Source organism: Balaenoptera acutorostrata, chromosome 6 (genome assembly GCF_949987535.1).
Source record: "Balaenoptera acutorostrata chromosome 6, mBalAcu1.1, whole genome shotgun sequence".
Lineage (NCBI taxonomy): Eukaryota > Metazoa > Chordata > Mammalia > Artiodactyla > Balaenopteridae > Balaenoptera > Balaenoptera acutorostrata.
In genome coordinates, this window is record NC_080069.1 from 116904519 (window position 1) to 116928473 (window position 23955).

Sequence of the window (23955 nt, forward strand, 5' to 3'; positions counted from 1 at the left end):
ATTCTGTTCCACAGCAGTGAATTCCACCATTCTGTCTTCCAGGTCTCTTATCCGTTCTTCTGCCTCAGTTATTCTGCTATTGAGTCCTTCTAGTGTAGTTTTCACTTCAGTTATTGTATCGTTCATCTCTGTTTGTTTGTTCTTTACTTCTTCTAGGTCTTTGTTAAACATTTCTTGCATCTTCTCGATCTTTGCCTCCATTCTTTTTCCGAGGTCCTGGATCATCTTCACTATCATTATTCTGAATTCTTTTTCTGGAAGGTTGCTTATCTCCACTTCATTTAGTTGTTTTTCTGGGGTTTTATCTTGTTCCTTCATCTGGTACATAGTCCTCTGCCTTTTCATCTTGTCTATCTTTCTGTGAATGTGGTTTTTGTTCCACAGGCTGCAGGACTGTAGTTCTTCTTGCTTCTGCTGTCTGCCCTCTGGTGGATGAGGCTATCTAAGAGGCTTGTGTAAGTTTCCTGATGGGAAGGACTGGTGAGGCCCATCTCTTCTGCCCCTGGAAATCCTGAAAGTGTTTTTGCTTATTTTTTTTTTTTTTTAAATTTTCATTTTCTGTTATGATTTCTTCTTTTATTTATTTATTTATTTATTTATTTATTTATTTTTTAAAGGATTTTCTTTTTAATTAATTAATTTATTTATTTTTGTCTGTATTGGGTCTTCGGTTCGTGCGAGGGCTTTCTCCAGTTGCGGCAAGCGGGGGTCACTCTTCATCGCGGTGCGGGGACCGCTCTTCATCGCGGTGCGCGGGCCTTTCTCCATCGCGGCCCCTCCCGTTGCGGGGCACAGGCTCCAGACGCGCAGGCTCAGCAATTGTGGCTCACGGGCCCAGCTGCTCCGTGGCATGTGGGATCTTCCCAGACCAGGGCTCGAACCCGTGTCCCCTGCATTAGCAGGCAGATTCTCAATCACTGCGCCACCAGGGAAGCCCTGCTTATTAATAACCATTGTCTGTCATCATGTGCGAATACAATTTGTTTTTAGTATTTTAATATGTCTTTGATTATTTCAAAGGGTTGTGGAAGGGGGGAGTTAAATGTGTACGTTCAGGTCACCATCATGAGACACCTGGTGGCTGCTGCATTTGCTGCGGTTAATTTACCTACTGTAAAATGCACTCATTCCAAGTGTACAGTCCTATGGCTTTGTGGATTTCTGGGGCTGTGTAACCATCACCACATCCAGTTTTAGCACATTTCCACCACCCCAGAAAAATCCTTTGTGCTCATTTGCAGTCAGTCCTGCCTCCACCCCAGCCTCTCATTGATGTGCTCCCCCCCACTATGAATTTGGCTTTTTGGACATTTCATAAGAATGGCCTCATATTGTACAATCCTTTGTGTGACTTCTTTCACTTAGCATGATGTTTTTGAGGTTTATTCATGTTATACTTTGTATCAGTGTTCCATTTCTTTTTATTGCTGAGTAGTATTCCATTGTATGGATATATCACATTGTCTATCCGTTCCCCAGTTGGTGGGCACTTAGTTTCCAGCTTTTGGCTAAGATGAATAAATTCGTGTGCATGTTTTTGTGTGGACACACGTTTTCATTTATTTTAAAGATAGTTACCTAGGTTTAGAATTGCGGGGTCATTTGGTAAGTTGATGTTTAACTTTTTAAGAAACTGCCAAACTGTTCTCCAAAGTTGCTGTGCCTCTGGTACCTCGAGCGAGAAGCCATGCATCCTCAGCTGGTTCTGCCTCCCCCCCGCATCAGTTTCTGTTGCATTTCTGTCCTTACCGTCTCTCAGTCTGTGTCCTTCTCTTTGGTGTCACTGCTGCCACTTTAGCTCAGAGGACCCTTGTCTCTTGCCTGATAATTGCAGTTGGCTTCCAGCTGGTCCCTTTGCCTTCTGCTTTCCTTCCCCCATTACATCCTGATCGCTTTCCTGGGGAAAAGCTGGTGGTGGCTACAGTGCTCTGATGTTCAGTGATGTGATAAATGCCCTAGTTACTAGGGGCATGTACACGTTGGTATGAGAGCACTGGTTCTCGTTTGAGTGGTCCAGGTGCGATAACCAGGGGAAATGACATTTGACATTTGAGCCAGGTCCTGAATAATGATGGTTTGGTGGGACGGCATGAGCAAAGACACCAAAGCACGAGTTACTTAACTTCTCTGTGCCTCAAATTCCCCACCTGGAATATGGAGGTCATAACAGGACCTACCAAGGACTGTTGTGAGCATTAGAGGAGTTGCTGTAAGTAAGGTGCATGGCACGTGGCGAGAACTCTCTGAGTCTTAGCTAGTATCCATATTATTATTATTGATGGAATGGCGTGGTGCACAGGGAAACACGGTAGATTCAGTTTGTCTTCTTCACCTGCCTTCTTTTTAAAACAAAGGTCACAAACTCTAGTGTCTGCAGGAGCTAGGCAGGTCCCCAAGTGGCTGTACAGGCCAGACGGGGTCTGAAAGGCACTTGCTCCGGTAAGTGCACCAGTACAAGGGGCAGCGCTGCCCAGCCCAGCTGATGGCCATCATGCAGGAATGGGGCCCAGTGCTGCCAGAAAAGTCACAAATCCAGAATTCTGTGTGAAACCTTCCAATTTTTAAATGTTGGTAATTAATTTAAAAAATACTAAAACCTGTACAAGCCTAACTGACTACATCTGTGGGCCATATTTAGCCTGAGGCCACCAGCTTGTAACCTTTCTTTGAAGGTCTCCTCTGGGGTCACCAGCTCAAGTCCAGCACAACTCTCTCCCAGGGTGGGATTAGCTTGGGTTTGAAGGCTGGTTTTTATGAGTCCCTTTGCCTTGCAGGACTTCTCCAGACAGGTTATGTCACCGACAGAGGCTGTCCTGAAGCTCCCTGTGGCCCGGAGACTATGTACAAGAGGAATGGTCTGATGGCTAGCGTGTTGGTCACCTCTGCCACTCCACAGGTACTGGGGCTGCGGGGCCGGGGCCGGGGCCGGGGCCGGGGCCAGGGCCGTGGGCGGGATGGGTGGGCCAGGGCTCCTTGCAGCTGACCCAGGCCCCCTGAGTCTTGGCCCGGGGGCTGCAGGCCTCCATGAATGCCACCTTTCTTAGCCCTCCCGACCAGCCATGCCAGGCGTGCGATTTGGGAGGCAGTCAGCCCTGAGGATCAGTGTGTTTTCTGAAGTCGTTCTCTTGAAAGAAAAATAAATACCTGCCTAGTCCAGTCGTAGCAAGTGCCACATTCCATTTTGGTGGCAAGAAGAGATCAGACCTTTCCCAAGCAAAGCCGTGGCTGATTATAAATAGGTCACAGATTCTGGAATGAAGTCAGACAGAAATGCTTCCAGCTGGCCCCGTGTTCCTATTTACCTTGCCCAGGAGGAAATGGCTGTAAGGGCTGGTGGTCGAGAGTGGCCTGGGCTCGGGCCCCTGCCCTGGGGGTTTGGGAGTTTGCTTTCCAAGTTCTGTAATAGAACAGAGGCAGGCGGGGGAGGGGGTGTCATCTGAGGCCTGGGGAGGCCACCATGTCAGATGCATAACGCTGGGCTCCTGTGACAAACGGACAAGGGGGCGCTCCGTGTTCTGAACTCACAAGGCCCTCATGGTTGAGCTGGGCTTTTGAAGTGATCCCCTGCAATCAGCTAGAATTCACAGGAACCAATCCATTTCTTATAACCCTTTAAAAAAATTCCTTAGTTTGATCTCTGGTTCTGAAAGCAGACTTGTGGGTACCTGTTAAAATTCCCAGATGGCGCCAATATAGGTTTAAATAAAGTTACTGCGTCGTCATCACCACCACCACCTCCACCGCTACCACTGAATGTATTTGGGGCAACTTTTGATTAAATAAGGCCCCTTGTATGAGTGTGTATGTTTGGGGCAGGTGCAATGGGGTGTTACAGGAAAGTTATAAAACCTGAAATTCCAGGAATGGACTCTGTCTGGTAACTGGAGGAATCAGACTTCACTTTCCATTTGCAGTTTACACTCCGTCTAGAGTAAAACTTCTTTCTTTTTTAGCCTCCATCTGTGTATATATGTATACATACACATATGTGTGCAAACACACATATATACCATATATATCTACATATATGTGTATATATACAGATATATGTGTATATGTGTATCCAGAACATGGTGAGAGCTCAATAAATATTTGTTGAATGAATGAACAAATGAATGCATGTCTAATTGAAGTGCTCAATACCTTTTGGTGACTGAGTGACACGTTTATACAGATAGACACCCATGATTTAGTGCTTAACTATATACCGGGCACTTCTTTTGTACATTCCACAGGCATGATCTCACTTAATCCTCACAGTAACCCCATCAGGCATGTGCTGTTGTTTCACCCCCAGTTTATAGGCGAGGAAACTGAGGCAGGGAGCAGTGAATGAACTGGCTTCAAATCACACAGCTGGTCAGCGGTGGGTGGGGATTCACAGCCAGGCCTCTGTGACTCTGGAGCCGCTGGTCCTGACCACGATGACGTTACACTCCCCGGAAGAAGGTCAGCCCCGTCACCTGCTTCAGGCTGCTCCGTGGAAGGGGAACATGGAAGTGCAGAATGATTTATTGGTAGCCGTTGCTCAGGGTCTGTAAGACTGAGGGGTAGAATCGATGGCCAATTCCAGAAGCATTCAGGATTAGTCTTTATTACTTTTCAAAAGTTTAACACAGATTCTCCTCAGAGGAGAATGTCCCATCGCCCGTGGAACTTTCAAAATAGCCATGCCTGAGCCCACCCAGGCCCCTTGAATCAGCATCGCCCAGGGAGGGGATCCTGCCAGTTGCTTTGTAAGCTTCATTTTGTATGACCTGTGCCACAGCCCTGGGGAGCGGGTTCTAATGGTGCCATTTTACAGATGGTAGCTGAGGCTCAGCGAAGTGAAGAGGTCAGACAGCAGCTCGGGTGGAGCTGGCATTCTAAGCAGGCCTGTCTGACTTCAGAGCTCAGAGCTTCTTAAGATCATCTTAGAGTTTTTGGCAGCCTTTAAATGACAGAGGCCTATTGAAACCTACAGGTTTAAGTTTCTGCTCCTCCTTTTAACCTCACGTTTTCAGTTGTTGACTATTGGTTTCCCTCCCTGGCCTAAAAACACTCTAGTTTCCAGTAAGATTGCACAGTTTTTCCAGATATAGCCATTTTGGAAAGAGTGAAATAAAGGGGAATTAATAAAAGCATATTCTCTAAATCCCGGTCCAAGATGTTGAGGTTAATGGAAACCACAAAATCCCTCTTCACAGGTTGAGACGAATAAAACCATTTATGAACAGGGCACAGTTTTGGGGTGGTAAGCTCTACTGGTTCCCCAAAGTAGAATTTGATGGAATTAAGTAAAATTGAAGAGAAGGTATGTTCAGCATTCTGGGATCCCTGCAGTGTTGGGTTTCATGTAACTGGCCACATTTGGGGAGTTTAACTCGCTCTTTTACGGGAGACCTTTCCTTTACAGGCAGGACTCCCGGTGTTCTTCTTAACAGGGGGCTCTACTAAATATAACTTTCACGCCGTCTCCAGAACTGGCCGATTACCTCTCACCTCATCAGCTAACAGGCTTTGAATTCCAAGTGGCCCCTACATGAAATAAGCCTTGAGAGTCAGTTTAACATTTTGTATAATAATTTCCTGCAATGACTTTAAGTAGAAAAAAAAAAAAAAAGGTGAAACCAGGTAATGTTTGAAAAACATAACAAAACAGGTGATCTCCTCAGGCCTCCTAAGATGTGAAGGGCGGGATGTATCTTTTCACCGCCCCACCCCCAAAACAGAGGCAGCTGGAAGCAGTTGGGGTGTAGTGAGTGAGGGCATGTATGATTGAGGGGTAAGAGAGATATACAACTGGCTCACATTCTGGCTCTTCAGTTTCCTAGGTGAGATACATTGGGGAAGTAGCACTGCCTCTATTTCCTTATCTGTAGGATGGGAATAATAATAGTGTGTACTCAGAGAGTTGTTATGAGAATTAAATTAGATTATGCATATGAAGTGCTTAACACAGTGCCTGGAATAGGGTAAAGCACTAAATAACAGAAGCTTTTATCATTGTACGGTTCTGCCCCTCTTGCATCCTCAGTTCTGAGGTTTGGGAGTCAGTGACTGGGGAGTCAGCCAGCCTGCTCAGGCGGCCCCATCTCTCCCTGTCCTCCGCAGGGCAGCAGCAGCTCAGACTCTCTGGAGGGCCAGGGCTGCGACTATGCCAGCAAGAGCTACGATGCCGTTGTCTTCGATGTCCTGAAAGTGACTCCCGAGGAGTTTGCTGTAAGTAACAGGGCTGATGCGGGTGGCTGGGCACCACAAAGGGGAGCCCGAGGGGGTCACTGCTCAGGGTTGTTTGCTCAGATTGGAAACAACCCGTATATCCAACAATAGGGGATTGCCGAATAAAGTATTCTTTATGAAATACCATGTGGCATTAAAAAAGGGTGATGTCTGTGGGGAGGGATAAATTAGGAGTTTGGATTAAAATATACACACTACTATATATAAAACAGACAACAAAGAAGGACCTGCTGTGTAGCACAGGGAACTATACTCAATATCTTGTAATAACCTGTAATGGAAAAGAATGTAAAAAAAGAATATATATGTATATATATATATATATGTATGTATAGCTGAATCACTTTGCTGTACACCTGAAACTAACACAACATTGTGAATAAACTATATTTCAATAAAATTTTTTTTTAAATAAAAAAACCCACAAATATTTTCAGTAGGTGTATTATAATACCTGGTTTGGAAAAATTGTTTGAGCAGAAAAACCTTTGTACCTATTTGGTTACAGATGCATTACAAAATTATTTTAATACTTGTTGCATTGCTATAAAGATAAAAATTTAAAAAAATTAAAGAAGGAATGTATAATATAATTATATGAAAGCAAAATAATAAATAACTTTGAAGGATAAAAAAACAGGAAGCTGTCTATCTAGGAATTTAACTACCTTGGAAGGCGTACACAATATATATCAATAGTAAGTGAAAGGAGCAGGTTACAGCAGGGGTCCCCAACCCCTGGGTTGAGGACCGGTACCAGTCCTCGGGCCTGTTAAGAACCGGGCCGCACAGCAGGAGGTGAGTGGCGGGCGAGCAAATGAAGCTTCATCTGCTGCTCCCCATCTCTCGCATTACCGCCTGAACCCTCCCCATCCCCATCCCCACCCGGTGGAAAAATTGTCTTCCACAAAACCGGTCCCTGGTGCCAAAAAGGTTGGGGACCGCTGGGTTACATCACAACTTACAGAGAATAGTGCCATTTTTAAAAAGCATGCACAACACCTACATATTTATATTTGCATAAGAAAAGGTCTAGATTTGATGTTTACATATTCTTAAATATCTGGATGCCTATATAGCCAAACATATTATTTACTGTAGGTTCTGGTTGTAGGATTCTAGATAATTGGAATTTAATTTTTCTTCTTTTTGTTTATTTGTACTTTCTGTATTTTTACGATGACTGTTTTCTACAATGATAGACAAGATTATTTGAACAAATTCTGTAATTATAAATTTTAAAAAATTGTTTTTCCTTCAGCCAGTGTGCTGCTGCTAGTCTGACCCTGTGCTTCTTTGTTGTGAGGAGCAGCCTTGGCTCCTCGTTTTGCCATGACCTGGTTTCTTCCTTTTGCACTTTGAGGGTGGAGGGAGGACGTCGGCTCTGGGGTGACCTGATTGCAAGCGCTGCCCAGGGCTGCATTTCTCTGCAGAACCACGGAAATATTTCTGGCCATGCCCACTTTTTCCCGGTCCCCTTGCTGTAACAGGTTTGGTGCCCTCCAGGGGTCTGTGGAGCTAAGTGGGCCCCATCTCTTTGCTCTGCCATCACTTGCTCCCACATTTACTTTGTGCCAGGCCATGCTGAGCCTGGCATATATGTCACCTCCCTCAGTGTGTCTGAGGGATCCTTTTAAAACCAGTGTAAAACTCTTTAGAGGCTCTCTTATACTAGAATGAGATCCGGAATTCCTCGCGAGCCTCCAGGGCCCTGTGGTTTGGCCAAGCCTCCTCTCCTGCCCCATCTCCGTGCTCCCCAGCTACACGCCAGCTGCCTCTTTCTTCCCCAAACTCACATGGCATCCCCCTGCCTCAGGGTCCTGTGCTTCTTCTTCCTTCTGTCCTAATGGCTCTTTCCCACGTGTCTCCCAGTCTCTGTTCAGATGTCAGCCCTTAGACAGGAATTTCATGGGCTAAAGTAGCATCTGTACATCACACGCTTCCCTGACCCTGCTCTGTTTTCTTCATATCTCTAATGACTGCCCAACATTACATTCTGTAATAGTGTTTTGTATGGTCTGTCTCCTCCACTAGAATGCAAACTCCCAAAGGACAGGAACTTTATCTAACTCTTTCACGGCTCTTTCCCCATTGCCCAGAATAGTGCCTCCCTCATAGTACACGTTGACTAGGAGAATTCAACCTTCAGAACAACCTGATGCGGCAGATTATTAGCTCCCGATTTTCTAAGAAAGAAACTAAGGATCTAAAAGATTGTTTTTTTTTAACCTGGATCATATAGCCAGATGTGGGCAGAGCCAGGTCTGAAACCTTCATCTCCTGATTATTCACCTAATGCTGGATGGTGATAACAAGGGCAGCTCCCACTTTTGAACACCTACTTTGTCTAGGTCTTGTGCTAAATGTTTTACGTGCATTAATCTAACTTACTTTTCACCACAGCCTTACAAATTAGCTATATTTATTATTCCCAGTATGCTGTCACCAGTATAGAGAGGAAAATCACCTCTTCACACAGATAGTAAGTGGCATTATCTGTCTGGGCTTTAAAACCAGGGCTTCCGGGCTTCCCTGGTGGCGCAGTGGTTGAGAATCTGCCTGCCAATGTGGGGGACACGGGTTCGAGCCCTGGTCTGGGAAGATCCCACATGCTGCAGAGCGACTAGGCCCGTGAGCCACAATTGCTGAACCTGCGCATCTGGAGCCTGTGCTCCGCAACAAGAGAGGCCGCGATAGTGAGAGGCCCGCGCACCGCGATGAAGAGTGGCCCCCACTTGCCGCAACTAGAGAAAGCCCTTGCACAGAAACAAAGCCCCAACACAACCATAAATAAATAAATAAATAAATAAATAAATAAAATTAAAAGAAAAACAAAAAAACGAAAAAACAAAACCAGGGCTTCTGACATTCTAGACCAGCAGAAATATAATCTGAGCCACATATGCAATTTAAAAATTTTTAGTAGCCACATTAAAAAAGGTGAAATTACTTTAAAAATCTTTTTTATTTAACTTGCTGTATCTAAAATATTATCATTTCAACCTGTAAGCAACATGAAATTGTTGAGATACTTTGCATTCTTTTTTCACACTAAATCTTCAAAACTCAATGTAGTCTTCTATACTTAAGAGTGCTGTCGACATTTCAGATCCTCAGTAGCCACGTGAGGCTAGTGACCACTGTATTAGACAGTGTAGTGCTAGTCTGTCCTCTCAGGCACAAAACTATAGTGTGTCTCTCTCCTTTAGAAGATATCATGGACCTTGCTGGCTGATGGCTTAGCCTCTATATTCTATTGGCCTTTGTTTGCTTGTTGTATTTTTTTTTTTGGCTGCGTTGTGTCTTCGTTGCTGTGCGTGGGCTTTCTCTAGTTGCAGCGAGCGGGAGCTACTCTTTGTTGCGGTGCGCGGGCTTCTCATTGTGGTGGCTTCTATTCGTTGTGGAGCATGGGCTCTAGGCGTGCAGGCTTCAGTAGTTGCAGCACGCGGGCTCAGTAGTTGTGGCACATGGGCTTAGTTGCTCTGTGGCATGTAGGATCTTCCTGGACCAGGGCTCGAACCGGTGTCCACTGCGTTGGCAGGCAGGTTCTTAACCACTGAGCCACCAGGGAAGTCCTGCTTGTTGTATTTTTGAGCTGTGTTTTTTAGCTTCGTGAAAGGAATGAAGCAATAATGAGGTTTAAAAATCCCTTTATAGTTGTTCCCCACGTGGAAAGGCAGAGAGTTAGGCTGTGCCTAGAACATCATTGTCTAGCCAGACCCCTTGGTGAGATTTGGGGCCTGGTTTTCTAGTCTCAGCCCTAGAGTGTTGCTCAGCCCAGCCCAGTCTGGGAAGACTGTAGGGCAGGGCAGTGAATGCTCTGAGGGTGCAGTACTAACACTTGGCTACTCCTGCCAGAGCCAGCGTGTCTTCAGCTTAGATGTGAAGCCAGGTCTCCTGGAGTCTTTGGTCTTTGGGGAAGCATTGGAGCTGCCAGGTGTTGGAATTGAACCAGACCACCTGGCATTTTAGTTTCCTGTCTAATAATATGAAAGAAAGGAAAAAGCCAGACACAGGAGTCCAGTAAAAAAATCATTTGAGTGATTCTGGGAAGATGGCGGTGGCGGCAGCATAGTTCTTTATTCTCCCTGAATCCCCACATAAAAACATCCAGAACAACTAGATAGCAAACCCTGAAACCCATGAGAAATATTTACAATAAAATTAGGTGTCAAGTTATCCCTATCAAACCCAAAATACAAATGGCTGGGGATACTCCACCAGTATCAAAAAGACCTGCAGAGTATCAGCTTCAGTATAAGAGAAAGCAGAAGTAAGTATTGGGGCATTTGACAGACTAGAGAATAGGAGAACCCCAGAATTTCCATCAGGAGTTCACTGGAAAGTTCGGCAGGTTAATGTGAGAATAGCAACTGAAATTGACAGGAATTTTGACCACTCAGATAATGGATGGGTGGAAGAGATCTATGGACTAGCCCTATGAGCTCTTGAGACCAACCAACCAGGGCTCACTTCCAGAAGAAGGCTTCATATCAAAGAGAAATTCAGTATGGGAGTGGACTGAAAATGATCAGGATAGGGAAAGTTAAGGAAAAAGGAGGTCTAAATAAATGTGTGTGTGTGTGTGAAATCTCAAAAAGCAACTGCATGTTGTTGAACACTACATGAAAGTAACCAAAAGAAGAGCTATGTGAAGTTAGAAAAGCTACCCTGAACCATGTTCCCCTCTAGAAAATTAGGAAAACTAATTTTACATAAAAATAAACAACAGAAAATTATTGATATCAAGTCTTTCAAAGTTATTATAAGAAAAAAAGAGTAAGGACAGAATCCTGTAGATAACGAAAGCATGCCAGAAAGACATGCCATAAAACAGATAAAAACTATAACCTTTCTATTTCAAAATAAGCTAAGAGAAGATATTAAGATCACACTGTAAGACATGAACAACATAAGTCTGAAATAGAAAAATCTCAGAAATGAGGTGACAGAGTTAGGAAAGCATTGAAAATAAAAGTTATTTTGGAAATGAATGTTGAACTAGAAGGAACACAAGAATAGTTAAACATAACAGAAAACGCCTTAAGGGAGGAAAAGTTTTAAGATCAAAATAAATGAAGAAAGAGATAATAAGACTTTGAAAAAAGTGATAGGACTTCCCTGGTGGTGCAGTGGTTAAGAATCCGCCTGCCAATGCAGGGGACATGGGTTCAAGCCCTGATCCGGGAAGGTTCCCACATGCAGTGGAGCAACTAACCCCGTGCGCCACAACTACTGAGCCTGCAGTCTAGAGCCCGCGAGCCACAACTACTGAAGCCTGTGCGCCTAGAGCCTGTGCTCTGCAACAAAGAGAAGCCACTGCAATGAGAAGCCCATGCACCACAACGAAGAGTAACCCCCACTTGCCACAACTAGAGAAAGCCCGCATGCAACAACAAAGACCCAATGCAGCCACAAAAAAAGAAAGAAATAAATTCATAAAAAAAAGTGACAAATATTAATGATAAGCAAAGAAGATCCAACATACAGATAATGTAAATCCCTGAAAGAAGAGAATAAAAGGCAAGGAAACTGAACAAATACTTAAACTATAATTTAAGAATGTGTTCACAAAATAAAAAAAGATTCAAACCTACATATTGAAAGAATATACTGTTACTCCATCTTGGCTGGAACCACCCCCCCCAACCAAGTTCATAACTCAGTTGAGGAATTCTAGCATTCCAATGACAAGGAGGATGACCCAACTCTGAACTGGATTTCCCCCTTGTATGTGGCATTCCATTGATCCAATAAATAAATCTTGGCACTCAATGCAAGTTCTTGGTCATGCCGGGGCAACCCAGAATGGTCAATACCAAGATATAGTCTTGGTAGACTACTTGGGTGATAAAATTATAGAGAAACTTGAGGAAAGTCAAGATAGTGGTTACTTTTGGCAGGAGGGAGGGACTTGTGATTGGGACAAGGCACATGGAGGAACTCTTTTTTTTTCTTAATTGTGGTGAACTATGTGTAACACAAAAATTACCGTCTTAACCATTTTAAGTGTACAGTTCAGTTGTGTTAAGTACATTCACACGACTGTGCAACCAATCTTCAGAGCTGTTTTCATCTTGCAGACCCGAAACTCTGCACCCATTAAACAGCTCTCCATTCCCCCCAGCCCCCACCGTTTACTTTTTCTCTCTATGAATCTGACTACTCCAGGTATCTCATATAAGTGGAACCATACAGTGTTTGTTTGTCTTTTTGTAACTGGCTTATTTCACTTGGCATAATGTCCTTGAGGTTCATCTATGTTGTTGCATGTGTCAAAATTTCCTTTCTTTTTAAGGTCAAATAATACTCCATTGTGTGTATATACCACATTTCTGGGGTCCATTCTGCCATCGATTGGGGTGGCTGTTTCTTGACCTGGATGATGGTTATAAGGTGTTCATCTTATAATAAGTCATCAAACCATGCATTTGTTTAATGTGGTTTTCTGTTAGTGTGTGTCATTTTATGGTCAGAAGGGTTAAGATCATTTCAGAGGTCCTTATAGTTTTAGTGGGGTGCTCTGCAGCTAGACCTCAGTCCTTCTCCCCAGTGGCTGGAAGCAGAGCACAAAGCAAAGCAGGAACTTGTCTTTATCATCAGCAGATCATGGACATTCTTCTAGATCAATATGTATAGATTTAATTCTCTATTTTTAATAGCCGCATAATATGCCAGAGTCTGCATGTACCATAATTTTTTTCAACAAGTTCCTTTTCTGATGGCCTTTTAGATTGCTTCCAGATTTTTACTACTACAAATAATTGTTCAGTAAACATCTATATTCATCTCTGTATCTAAATGTAGACCTCTCTCTCTATAATCCTCTTATATACCAGTGCTTTTCTTTCTGTATGAATTGGTATTGCTGTGTCAACAGTATGCTCATTTTAATTTTTAGGGGATAATATCTAAACGTAGTGCCTGATCCTGGATGAAGAAAAACTTGCTATAAAAGGCAGTATTGGGATAATTAGCAGATTTTGAATGTGGACTGTATATTAGATAATACGGTTGTACCAATGATAAATTTCCTAAGTATAATAATTTTATCATTATGTAAGAGGATCATCTTGTTCTTGGGAAATAAAATGCTGAAGGATTAAGAGGTGAAGAGTCATAATATCTGTATTTTACTCTCAAATGGTTCAGAAGAAATGTGTGTGTGTATATCATTTTATATATATATATAATTATATACATAAAAATAAAGCAAATGAGACCAAATGTTAATAATGAAGCTAGGTGAAAGGTTAAAGAGTTTATCATATTATTCTTGCAAATTTTTTGTAAGTTTGACATTAAAAAATAAATAAAATGTTAAGAACGTTTCTTTTTATGGGTTACTGCCAGATTACTTTCCAAAAAGAACAGAGCAACTCGTAGTCCCATTAGTTGTGATGGCACTGATGGACCACAAATGGTGTCTTCCTCTTTAATTTGCATTTCCTTGACTATGATTCTAAAATTGTCAGACACAGCAGCTCTGGGAGTAAAAGCAGGAATGTATCTTTGGAGCTGATTACTTTTTGTTCCGTGAGCCCTCCTGGGGCTCATTTGTATTGATCTAAATGCAAATTAAAAGATATCTTCTATTATAAGACATACCACTGATTTACCAACAGCTTTCTTTGTTTATTTGGACTCAGGGAGAGCCTTATGCTATAGGGTTGTGGCTGGGAAGAGGGGATTTAGTCAGCCACTGTTAGAGGGAAAAACACTACATTCAACATATGCAAAAACCAGCTTGTTTTCTTTTTGGCTAATTTGCTGTCATTTATCCACATAAAACCACCACCTCTTTTTCTGTCCGGCTGTATTGTGACGTGATCCACTAGGTCTCTCCATTCTGAAGGCTTCATCTCTACAGAAACATCCTGTAATATGTGGAGATTGGCCATTTCCTTAAAAAGCATGGATTTGTAGGGGTCCCTGGGCTAGGAGGGAGGAGGTGGGAGAAGGGGTTAGGGTGAAGGAAGGCATTGCCAGGTGACTAGCTTAATTGGACATCCCGTATTAAGGCTTTATTTTCGAAAATAAGGAGAAGCCATTAAGAGACTTGTTCCTGAGTGTCCTCATCACAGGCACGTGCCCTCACCACTGCAGGAACCACGAGGGCCTCATTGTCTTGTGTTTTTATTGAGGCTGTGCCACACCCCTAGGAGCCTGGGAGCCAGCTGTGAAAAGGGACGGGACCTGACCTCGCCTTCTGGTCCCCACTCCTACCCACATCCTCCCTTTTGGTAAAACTGCCTGCCTCCAACTTCTGGAGAAGGATTGCTCATCAGCAGCCTTTTCTACGTGTGTTTGGCTTTGTAGTAAAATGACATGAAATTTATAATCTGATGATTTTACCTATCTATCTATGTATTCTTGCTCTGGACACTGCATCTTTTTTGGCCAGAATCGAGAAGATAGAAATAGGAGAGATTCTTCTGAAAACCCTCTGATTGTGTGTTTGGGACCAACCATTCTATTTTCAGTCTCGTGTCCTCTGTTGTGGTTTGTCTTGAATAAAATACCTGCACACCTTTTCTGATTTATGGTCTGAGTGGGAATCAGAATATTTGAAACTCGGACCATCCAAAAAACTATGAAATGTGAAGTCACTATTTTAATACATCATTTGGAAATTCAGTAGCAAACCCTAGAACTGATGGCAGGATGGACAGGAAGTTTTCTCACTTTCATATTAGCAGACTTTTGGTTCTTTTCCTAAAGGACATTGCAAGCATCCTGCCGGTTCTTCCGGATTGGGAGTTAACTTGAACTGCGGGAGAGATTTCCAAGGCCCTGTGAGCTCTCAGCTCAAATCTCCTGTTTTCACAAGGCCTTTCTGTTCCCCAGGATGGCAGAATTAATCCACGTGTGAGGAGCACTTGGCTAACAATCTCCATGGGTCTGGCAGGAGAAATGCCAGTCTGTTTGCACTGCCTGGGACGGAGCTTAGGGCCCTGTAGCTCTGGGCCACTCACACAAGCCCGCGGGCTTCAGCACATAGTAACCACTCACGTTGTGCTGACGTTCAGGGCCCGCTTGCCACAGGTGGGTGGACCCAGAGGTGGAAGAGCTCGGCCTCCCTGGTGCCATCCACTTCTCTGCTGAGCTTCTGTTAGTTGAGGCGTTTCACCTTGGTGCTCATGACGAGCACCAGCCCCTTGGGGGGATGAAGCCACCTACTTATTTCCATCTCCTGCTCAGCCCTGGGGATGGTATGCTTTGGCCTGCATCCTGTGTTTCCCAGAAATCCAGTGATCTTGGACCACCTTTAAATTGTGCCAAGAGGTGACCACAATTCTGCACCTAAGCCCTGGCTTGTGGTTACAGCTGACATACCATGTGTGTTGCCATTTTTCTCCAATGTATTCTTGACACGAGATTTTTTCTCATGACAGTATTTGCTGACTTGATGTAACAGCCTCCTTTAAGTATTTTTTAGAGCAACTTTGAAGCATGGATGTTCAAACAAATTAATGGTCCCTTATTTCCTAGCTCATGTATTGGGGAGGAACCATAAGTTCATATGCCAATACATGAGCCCATCTATGTGACTCCTCTTTTGCCAAAAAAATTATGATATGTAAACATATATATGATCTTTGTGAAAATGCAAGACAAGAGGTACAGAATGCCTGGCACCTGTAGGTGTACACACACATATATGTACACATATACATATATATAGAGAGCATCTATTAGGTGCCAGGCATTCTGTACCTCTTGCCTTGAATTCTCACAACGATCCTATTAGATAGGGATTATTGTCACCATACTCTAGATGTGGCAGCTGAAACTGGGAGAGGTTAAAGTCATGTGTCAAAGAGAATATTGCTGTTAAGTTATGGTGTCCAGACACATGCCCAAGCCCCATGGATTCCAGAGCCCACGTCTTTTAAGTGCATCGTGTCCTCCCAGATGCCCTGTGTACAACGGACAGGTGTCTTCTCTTATTAGTGGGCATACAGAAGCTCTCATCTCTCCTTTCCCTGGCCTGTCACAGAAGCATCTGTTAACTGGTTCCTGGCATCCCATGTGACATATGGAGATAGGTATAGGTCATGTGAAGTCAGCCCAGTCCATGCCTTGGCCTGCAAAACTGTCAGCAGTGACGCTTTCTCTTACTGTCACCTGATGAGCTTCTAGCGATGGGAGCAGATTTTTAACTGGATGTATGTTTTCCCTATTGACAGAACTGGTGCTTCTCAAGCTAGCTGTGATAAAGGACCAGTTTTTTCCTTTCCAATCAGTTAAGGACTGATACTTTGAAAAAATACAATAAAAATGTCATGGGGATTGCTATAAAAGTTTCCAAATGCTTGCTCTCAAATTCCGTAATTATCTCATTGTGGGCTGGTGGAATAAACAGTTCGTGGTCCACCACTGGTCTGTGGATGCATCTTGAATAGCACTTTACCGTATAATTTAGAGGAGGTTTAGGCTTCAGAAGAAACATACACTTTCTATAAGCCACAATTTAAAAAAAAATTAAATTTACAGTAATAGATAGTGTCTCTGTTTAGCATGCTAACTTATAATATGGTGTCTGCAACTTTTTAAAATTGTAAAAATCATACTTGAAACAAAAACTCGAATAGAATGAAAATATCCAAACTTAAAATGTTCCCCTTACTTTCACTCCCACCCTCCAAACTACTATTATCAATTCCTTTTTTTAAATTAATTTATTTAGTTTGGCTGCGCTGTGTCTTACTTAGTTGCGGCATGCGAGATCTTTTAGTTGCGGCATGCGGACTTCTTAGCTGCGGCATGCATGCGGGATCTAGTTCCCCGACCAGGGAGTGAACCCAGGCCCCCTGCATTGGGAATGCGGAGTCTTACCCACTGGACCACCAGGGAAGTCCCTCAATTCTTAAATTGAAAGTTCGTCTCATGTTTGAGAAGGAAGGGTGGATCAAGATTTATGAAGAGGGAAGGAATGGGCGAGGCATTTTCAAAATTTACCCAATTTTTTACTCTATCTTGATTTTCATTTCAAGGGGGAAAGTACGACTTCTAAGCGTCGTACTTTATTACAACTTTATTACTTTATTACTCTGTATAGTTTCAAAGTCACATGACAGCTGTTTTTGGTTTCCAGTATTTTCTAACCCCGATTCTCTTTTGTTGCAGAGCCAGATCACATTAATGGACATACCCGTGTTTAAAGCCATCCAGCCGGAGGTCTGTACCTTGTCCTTTACACTGTGCTACTAATGCTGGGGCTGGGAGGGGAGGATTTAGTCGGCCATGTTAGACTGACTCAGTTTCCTGGTTTCTCTCTTGAAGTCTCTATAAACTCATGTTATTGATTTAAGCCCCCATTAAAGAGAGCATCCAGGAGCTTTCCATTCTCAGAGGTGCTCACTCTTTGAGTCAGGTGTTTAGGTTCTCCAGAGGATGTCACTGCATTTGGCCCCCTCTGGCAGGGCTGTGGGCAGTCGGTGCCTACCGCCTTCACACCTGAGTCAGGCCTGGCCACACTGATTCCTTTGCCCAGGTCACCTCTGCTGGAGATGCTCACTGTTGAGACAGAGATGGGAGAGAACGTTTCCTAGAGAGCCTTCTTTCTGTTGATACCAAATTCTGGTGGTTGCCTTGTTTCTGATTTTGAAGCCAGTTGCCGCAGCAAAACACATACATATTCATGTTAAAAGCATACATATATTTTTAGAAACAGCGTATTCAATAAAAAAAAAAGTTGATTTTAGTCTTCGAAAAAAAATCCCTGGAAATGTTTAGCAGTTGATAATGAGGCTTTACAGTTATTTTAGTCAGGGTTCTGGTTTTGTTATCTAGTAATAGAAATCCATTTCGAGTAGCTGAAGAGGCAGAAGAAGAATTTGTTACAAGCATAAAGGAGGCACTTTCAGAACCTGTGGCATGGAGTTCAGGCAGCCTGAAGAGCCGGGCAGGACGCAAGCCCTCTCCCTGCTCCCTGCCTCTCCTCTGCTTTTCCCTCTCCTCTGCTTTCCCCTCTTCTCTCTCTCCTGCCCTCTGTCCTGTCTGCCCCTGTGGTCCAACCTGGCCTCCCCGAAGGGCCCATATTTATGTGATGCCGTGGAAGCCACCTTCCACACCTGAACCCGCAAATCTTAGTCCAGCCCCGCTGAGTCCCGTGTCCGGTGCTGGTTCAGAGACTCAGGTCAGGAGTAGGTGGCCAAGATGAGCGAGAACAGCTGAGAGGACCCAGCCTTGTGAATGGGGTGCAGATTTCAGAGAAGAGGGGTGTGGGTGGGTGATATGTCAAAACTATGGTGTGAATTCCAGAACACCACTCTTAACATGATGCCCTTCTTCTTACAGACTTTGAGAAGAACAGCATATTTTATTTTATTTTATTTTTTTTTTAAAGTTTTACTTGATTTTATTTATTTATTTATTTATTTTTGGCTGTGTTGGGTCTTCGGTTCGTGCGAGGGCTTTCTCCAGTTGCGGCAAGCGGGGACCGCTCTTCATCGCGGTGCGCGGGCCTTTCTCTATCGCGGCCCCTCCCGTCGCGAGGCACAGGCTCCAGACGCGCAGGCTCAGCAATTGTGGCTCACGGGCCCAGCTGCTCCGTGGCATGTGGGATCTTCCCAGACCAGGGCTCGAACCCGTGTCCCCTGCATTAGCAGGCAGATTCTCAACCACTGCGCCACCAGGGAAGCCCAGAACAGCATATTTTAATACAAAGCCAGACAAAGGATCCAGGCCTTCCTAGAGCTGGCATCCAACCCACTACAAATCAGGGGAAAACGAGTATTGCTAGCTGCACTCAGCATTTGTGTGAAGACGTGGCAGTGATTTGTATTTGGGTGTGTGTGAGTGTGTGTGTGTGTGTGTGTGTGTGTGTGTGTGTGTTGTATTCATTAGGTTTGGGGGGGGCAGAACTATGTTTGCTTTTTTGAACTGGCTGACTTCCAGTCTTTTTCTATTTTCTTCTAATGTGGGATTACACATTCTTTCTAATTAAAAACAAAAACAAAAACAGAAAACAACCCAACACACTACATCTTGGAGCCTCTTGGGGGAGTAGTTGTGCGATGGTTGCCTTAGTTCTCAGCTGAACCTAGCTCTGCTTGTGTTCTCTGCTTAGCTTTGATCTGGAGCAGTTTAGACGCTTGGATCTTTATTCTTTGTCCTGAGCATCAAGAAGGACAGCCCAGCCTGCTGTGAGCCCAGGGAGGCTGGGGTGGCTGCTCGGGCTGACTGCAGGAGGGAAGGGATGGGGAATTCTTCAGAGGCACAAGGAGGGGCAGACCGAGACTTTTCCCAGGGCACTGCAGTTCGGAAGGTGCCTCTTCCAGGGCATATCTCGTTTCAAGTTGTCACAAGACATTAAGGTGGAGATGTTTTGCTTTCAAGACCGGCTTGGAGCTGTGGTTCTCAATCGTGGCTGCACATCAGAATCACCTGGGCAGCCTTGGAGACACGGGGTGCCTGGACTCCACCCTAGACCATGGAATCTGAGTCTCTGGGTTAGAGTCTAGAACACAGTCAGCTGTGTTTTGTATAGAAGCTGACCAGGTGATTCTGCTGCAGAGTGAGGATTAAGAATGAACTGCTTCGGGCTTCCCTGGTGGCGCAGTGGTTGAGAATCTGCCTGCTAATGCAGGGGACACGGGTTCGAGCCCTGGTCTGGGAAGATCCCACATGCCGCGGAGCAGCTGGGCCCGTGAGCCACAATTGCTGAGCCTGCGCGTCTGGAGCCTGTGCCCCGCGACGGGAGGGGCCGCGATAGAGAAAGGCCCGCGCACCGCGATGAAGAGCGAAGAGCGGTCCCCGCACCGCGATGAAGAGTGGCCCCCGCTTGCCGCAACTGGAGAAAGCCCTCGCACGAACCGAAGACCCAACACAGCCAAAAATAAATAAATAAATAAATAAGAAAATCCTTTAAAAAAAAAAAAAAAAAAAGAATGAACTGCTTCGAGGTACCTGGAGAAACCCTAAACCTTTATGTCTTAGATCTATGATATGTTCGCTAAAGACGGGAGAGTTTGTTACTCATTGTCATTGTCAAAACTGTGGTTAAAAGGAGCACCCTGGGAGCTGTCCCAGCTTTTCTGCTCTTGTTATTGCTGTTAGCAGACTGAAAACTGCAACTTTTCCCCTTGATGATGTCTGCCACGTTATGGCTGGACCACCCCAGAGTCGGAAGCACATGTATAAGGGACACTTGTAAGTTTGATGTAGATGAGACTTTCCAGGAAGCAGAGGCCAGCATGTGAGAGCAAGATGGGCATTGTGAGTGGTCTGGACTCCCAGAAGATCAGGAAACCTGTGCCTTTCAGCCCTGGCTGTGCATCAGAATCAGTTGAGGAGCTCCATAAAAAAAAAATCCAGATGCCTAGGCTTTATCCTTGGAGATTCTGATTCCATAGGGTCAGAGTGGGGCTGGGAATCCATTTCAGTCAGTTGTAGTCACTATTCTTTTTGATGCATAAATTATCCCGCCTCTAACCAATGGGAGCCCTTTAATGTCATCTCCTGTATCCTTTTAACGTGATCCCATTATTTTTTATAAATTTATTTATTTATTTATTTATTTTTGGCTGTGTTGGGTCTTCGTTTCTGTGCGAGGGCTTTCTCCAGTTGCGGCAAGCGGGGGCCACTCTTCATCGTGGTACACAGGCCTTTCACTGTCGCGGCCTCTCTTGTTGCGGGGCAGAGGCTCCAGACGCGCAGGCTCAGTAGTTGTGGCTCACGGGCCTAGTTGCTCCGCGGCATGTGGGATCTTCCCAGACCAGGGCTCGAACCCGTGTCCCCTGCATTAGCAGGCAGATTCTCAACCACTGCGCCACCAGGGAAGCCCCTTGATCCCATTATTTTTTGATAGCTTCCTTGCTCTTTGATACAACAAGATATGCTAATTTCCTGCTGAAGACCTGGAATCAGGCATTCCCTCAGGGGTCCTGGTTTCTTTTAGTGGAGGGTAGTATTTAGAAACCTGCAGTCTGGGTGAGAGGATGTTCATTGATACTGGATTGCCATTGCTTTTAGGCCTTTTTGGTGGACGGGGCTAGGAAATAAATTTTTTTTTAAAGGAAAAGTCATAAATTCATGATTGGGTAGGTAGTATTATTTCTCCACAATCCTTCCTTCCCTCCTCATCCTTGTCATGACTCCCCCGCGGGTGGTGTATATTTCCCCACCCCATGGACTTTGTGCCTGGCCCGTGACTTGGGCACAAGTGATGGGATGCAAGTGGTGAGCTGAGCCAGTAAGAGGCAGGAAGCTTCACCAGCCGTCTCGGAACCTCCACTCTCTGTGAGGGACCCATAGCTGTTGTGCATTTAGCCCGAGTCCCCAAATGAGGACATTAAAGATGACCTGACCCCGACCCAAAGCCTGAATTCCAGCCTAACCTGGCACAGCCCAGCCAACCCAGCAAAGATCAGCTGACCGATGAGCATGAAATAAATGTTGTCATTGTGAGCCTCTGAGATTTCAGGATTGTTCGTTATACCACTTTATCGTGTGGAAACACGACCAATACAATGTTGATCTTTCCATCTTACATTCCAGGATTCAAACCTAACATTCCAGGATTGTTAACTTAATTCCCTTGGTTTTTATATGTTTTCTTTTACACTGACAGTTCTGGTTCCTAACAACAATAAATAATAATAACTTTTTTGTATTATCCCATCATATATACGTATAATAGTTTTAAAATAATAATATCAGTATTACTATTAACCAGCAGACTACTAGTTAAATTTGAGCATTTCTTTGCAGTTCTGTTTGTCTTTAGTTCCTTTTCTTCTCTCCCTCCTACCACTCACACATGCAGGTGGGCCTCCCTCCTTAGCTTCTCCCAAAGGTCTTTGGAAGCACCAGGGCAGAGAAGGAGTTCATGCTCACTTGGTTCAGAAGGGCTGCATCCTGAGAGACCCTGTTGTAATCCCAGTGCCTGGAACATAGTAGATACTCAGTTAATATGTGTTGAATGAGTGAAGAGTGAATGAATGACTGAATGAGAGGAGAAGCACTGTAGCAGAACATTGGCCAAGTTTAGGCACATTGCCAAGGAGGGCGTACCAAGTAAGGGGACGTGATTACCAGGGTGCCTGTTTTGCGGTGTAACCACTTCCCCCAAAGCAAGGGTTTTGTCTGGTGAGCTCAGTCTTTGAAGATTCAGATTTCCAACTGCTGTTGATAACGGAGGGTAGAACTGTGGCTTCTGCTCATTTCTGCAAGGGGGACCGCGAGAGCATCGGCCCAGGGCTTAGAGGAAGCCAGGGAGATGGTGAGTTAAGGATTGGCAGAGAGCAAGGAAAATGGAAGTTGGCAAATATGGAACCATAACTGCCCTGTTCCCCAGTGACTCCAACAAGTGACCAATTTTATCAAAAACTGGCGAGTTAACGCAGATACAACTTTGTAGCATAATAGCTCACAGCTGTGTGTAACTTACTAGCTGTGGCCTAGAACCCCATCCCCACCGTGGTGGATTGGGTTGCAGGCCTGGGTGGGTTCCTGGCTGCCATGGCTCGGGGTGGGGGCTGCATTGTGAAGGAGGGCTTTCTGAGGGGTCCCGGTGGCAGCAGCCTTGGGAGAGGGTACATTTTCAGGGTGGCATTTTTCCCCCCAGCCTTACCTACCAAATCTGTCTGTCATTATGCCCACCTCCCAGCCTGTGGAATTGAAGGCCCAACAGTTTCTCAGAGACCAGTTTGAACGTCGGAATTGTTTTTGTCATTAGTTTTAACGTGGAACATCAAGGGGGAACTGCTGTTCTTAGAATGTGCTGAAAATGTGCACGCTCTGTGCTTGACTCAGCCCACTTTCTATCCAAGCCCAGCTGCTAGGCCCACTGGTGCTGCCCGGTGTGCTGGAGAGCACGGGCTCAGTCTGGCAAGGCTGGGTGCAGTCCCAGCTTCACCCTTCCTAGCTTGGACTGTGGACAAGTTACTCATTCTCCTTATGCTTCAATTTTCTCATGTGTAAAATGGGGGAACCATAGTTTTCACCTTACAATGGGCGTGTAAGAACTCAGGGCAATGCCTGCATATGCCAAGTTCCCAGTAACTTGTGGTTGTAATTTCTCACTGGTGCATATTTTGAATAGGTTCTGTGCATTTTTTTAATATTTATTTTTATTTATTTATTTGGTTGCACCGGTCTTAGTTGCAGCCGGCAGGCTCCGTATTTGTGGCATGTGCACTCTCAGTTGCGGCGTGCATGTGGGATCTAGTTCCCTGACCAGGGATGGAACCCAGCCCTGCTGCATTTTTTTAAAATTAATTATTTATTTATTTATTTGGCTGCATTGGGTCTTCATTGCTGCATGCAGGCTTTCTCTAATTGTGGCGAGCGGGGGCTACTCTTCGTTGCAGTGCGTGGCCTTCTCATTGCAGTTGCTTCTCTTGTTGTGGGGCACGGGCTCTAGGTGTGTGGGTGTCAGTTGTTGTGGCATGTGGGCTCAGTAGTTGAGGTGTTCGGGCTCAGTGGTTGTGGCTCGCGGGTTCTAGAGTGCAGGCTCAGTAGTTATGGTGCACGGGCTTAGTTGCTTCACGGCATGTGGGATCTTCCCGGGCCAGGGATCGAATCCGTGTCCTCTGCATTGGCAGGCGGATTCTTAACCACAGTGCCACGAGGGAAGTCTGGGTTCTGTGCATTTTGGACGTGAGATCATGCTCCAAAGAACATTCAGTGATGCCTGGGTGGGAGCCAGTGGCCCAGAGGAGGTGATGCTCTGAGTAGCAGAGTGGTTAAGAGCACTGTACTTGGAATCCTTCAGACCCAAGTTCA

General features: G+C 44.8%; 1 protein-coding gene across 8 annotated transcripts in view; it reads left to right on the forward strand.

Annotated features, from left to right (window-relative positions):
* RALGPS1 (Ral GEF with PH domain and SH3 binding motif 1) overlaps positions 1-23955 on the forward strand; it is a 292098-nt gene that overhangs the window by 40859 nt on the left and 227284 nt on the right. For all 8 annotated transcript variants that reach the window (XM_057548190.1, XM_057548193.1, XM_057548192.1 and 5 more), the window contains exons 2-4: positions 2775-2896; positions 6094-6201; positions 17353-17403. In XM_057548190.1, coding sequence (XP_057404173.1) covers positions 2840-2896; positions 6094-6201; positions 17353-17403 — 216 coding nt within the window. In that variant the 5' untranslated portion in view covers positions 2775-2839. The remainder of the gene's footprint in view (positions 1-2774; positions 2897-6093; positions 6202-17352; positions 17404-23955) is intronic.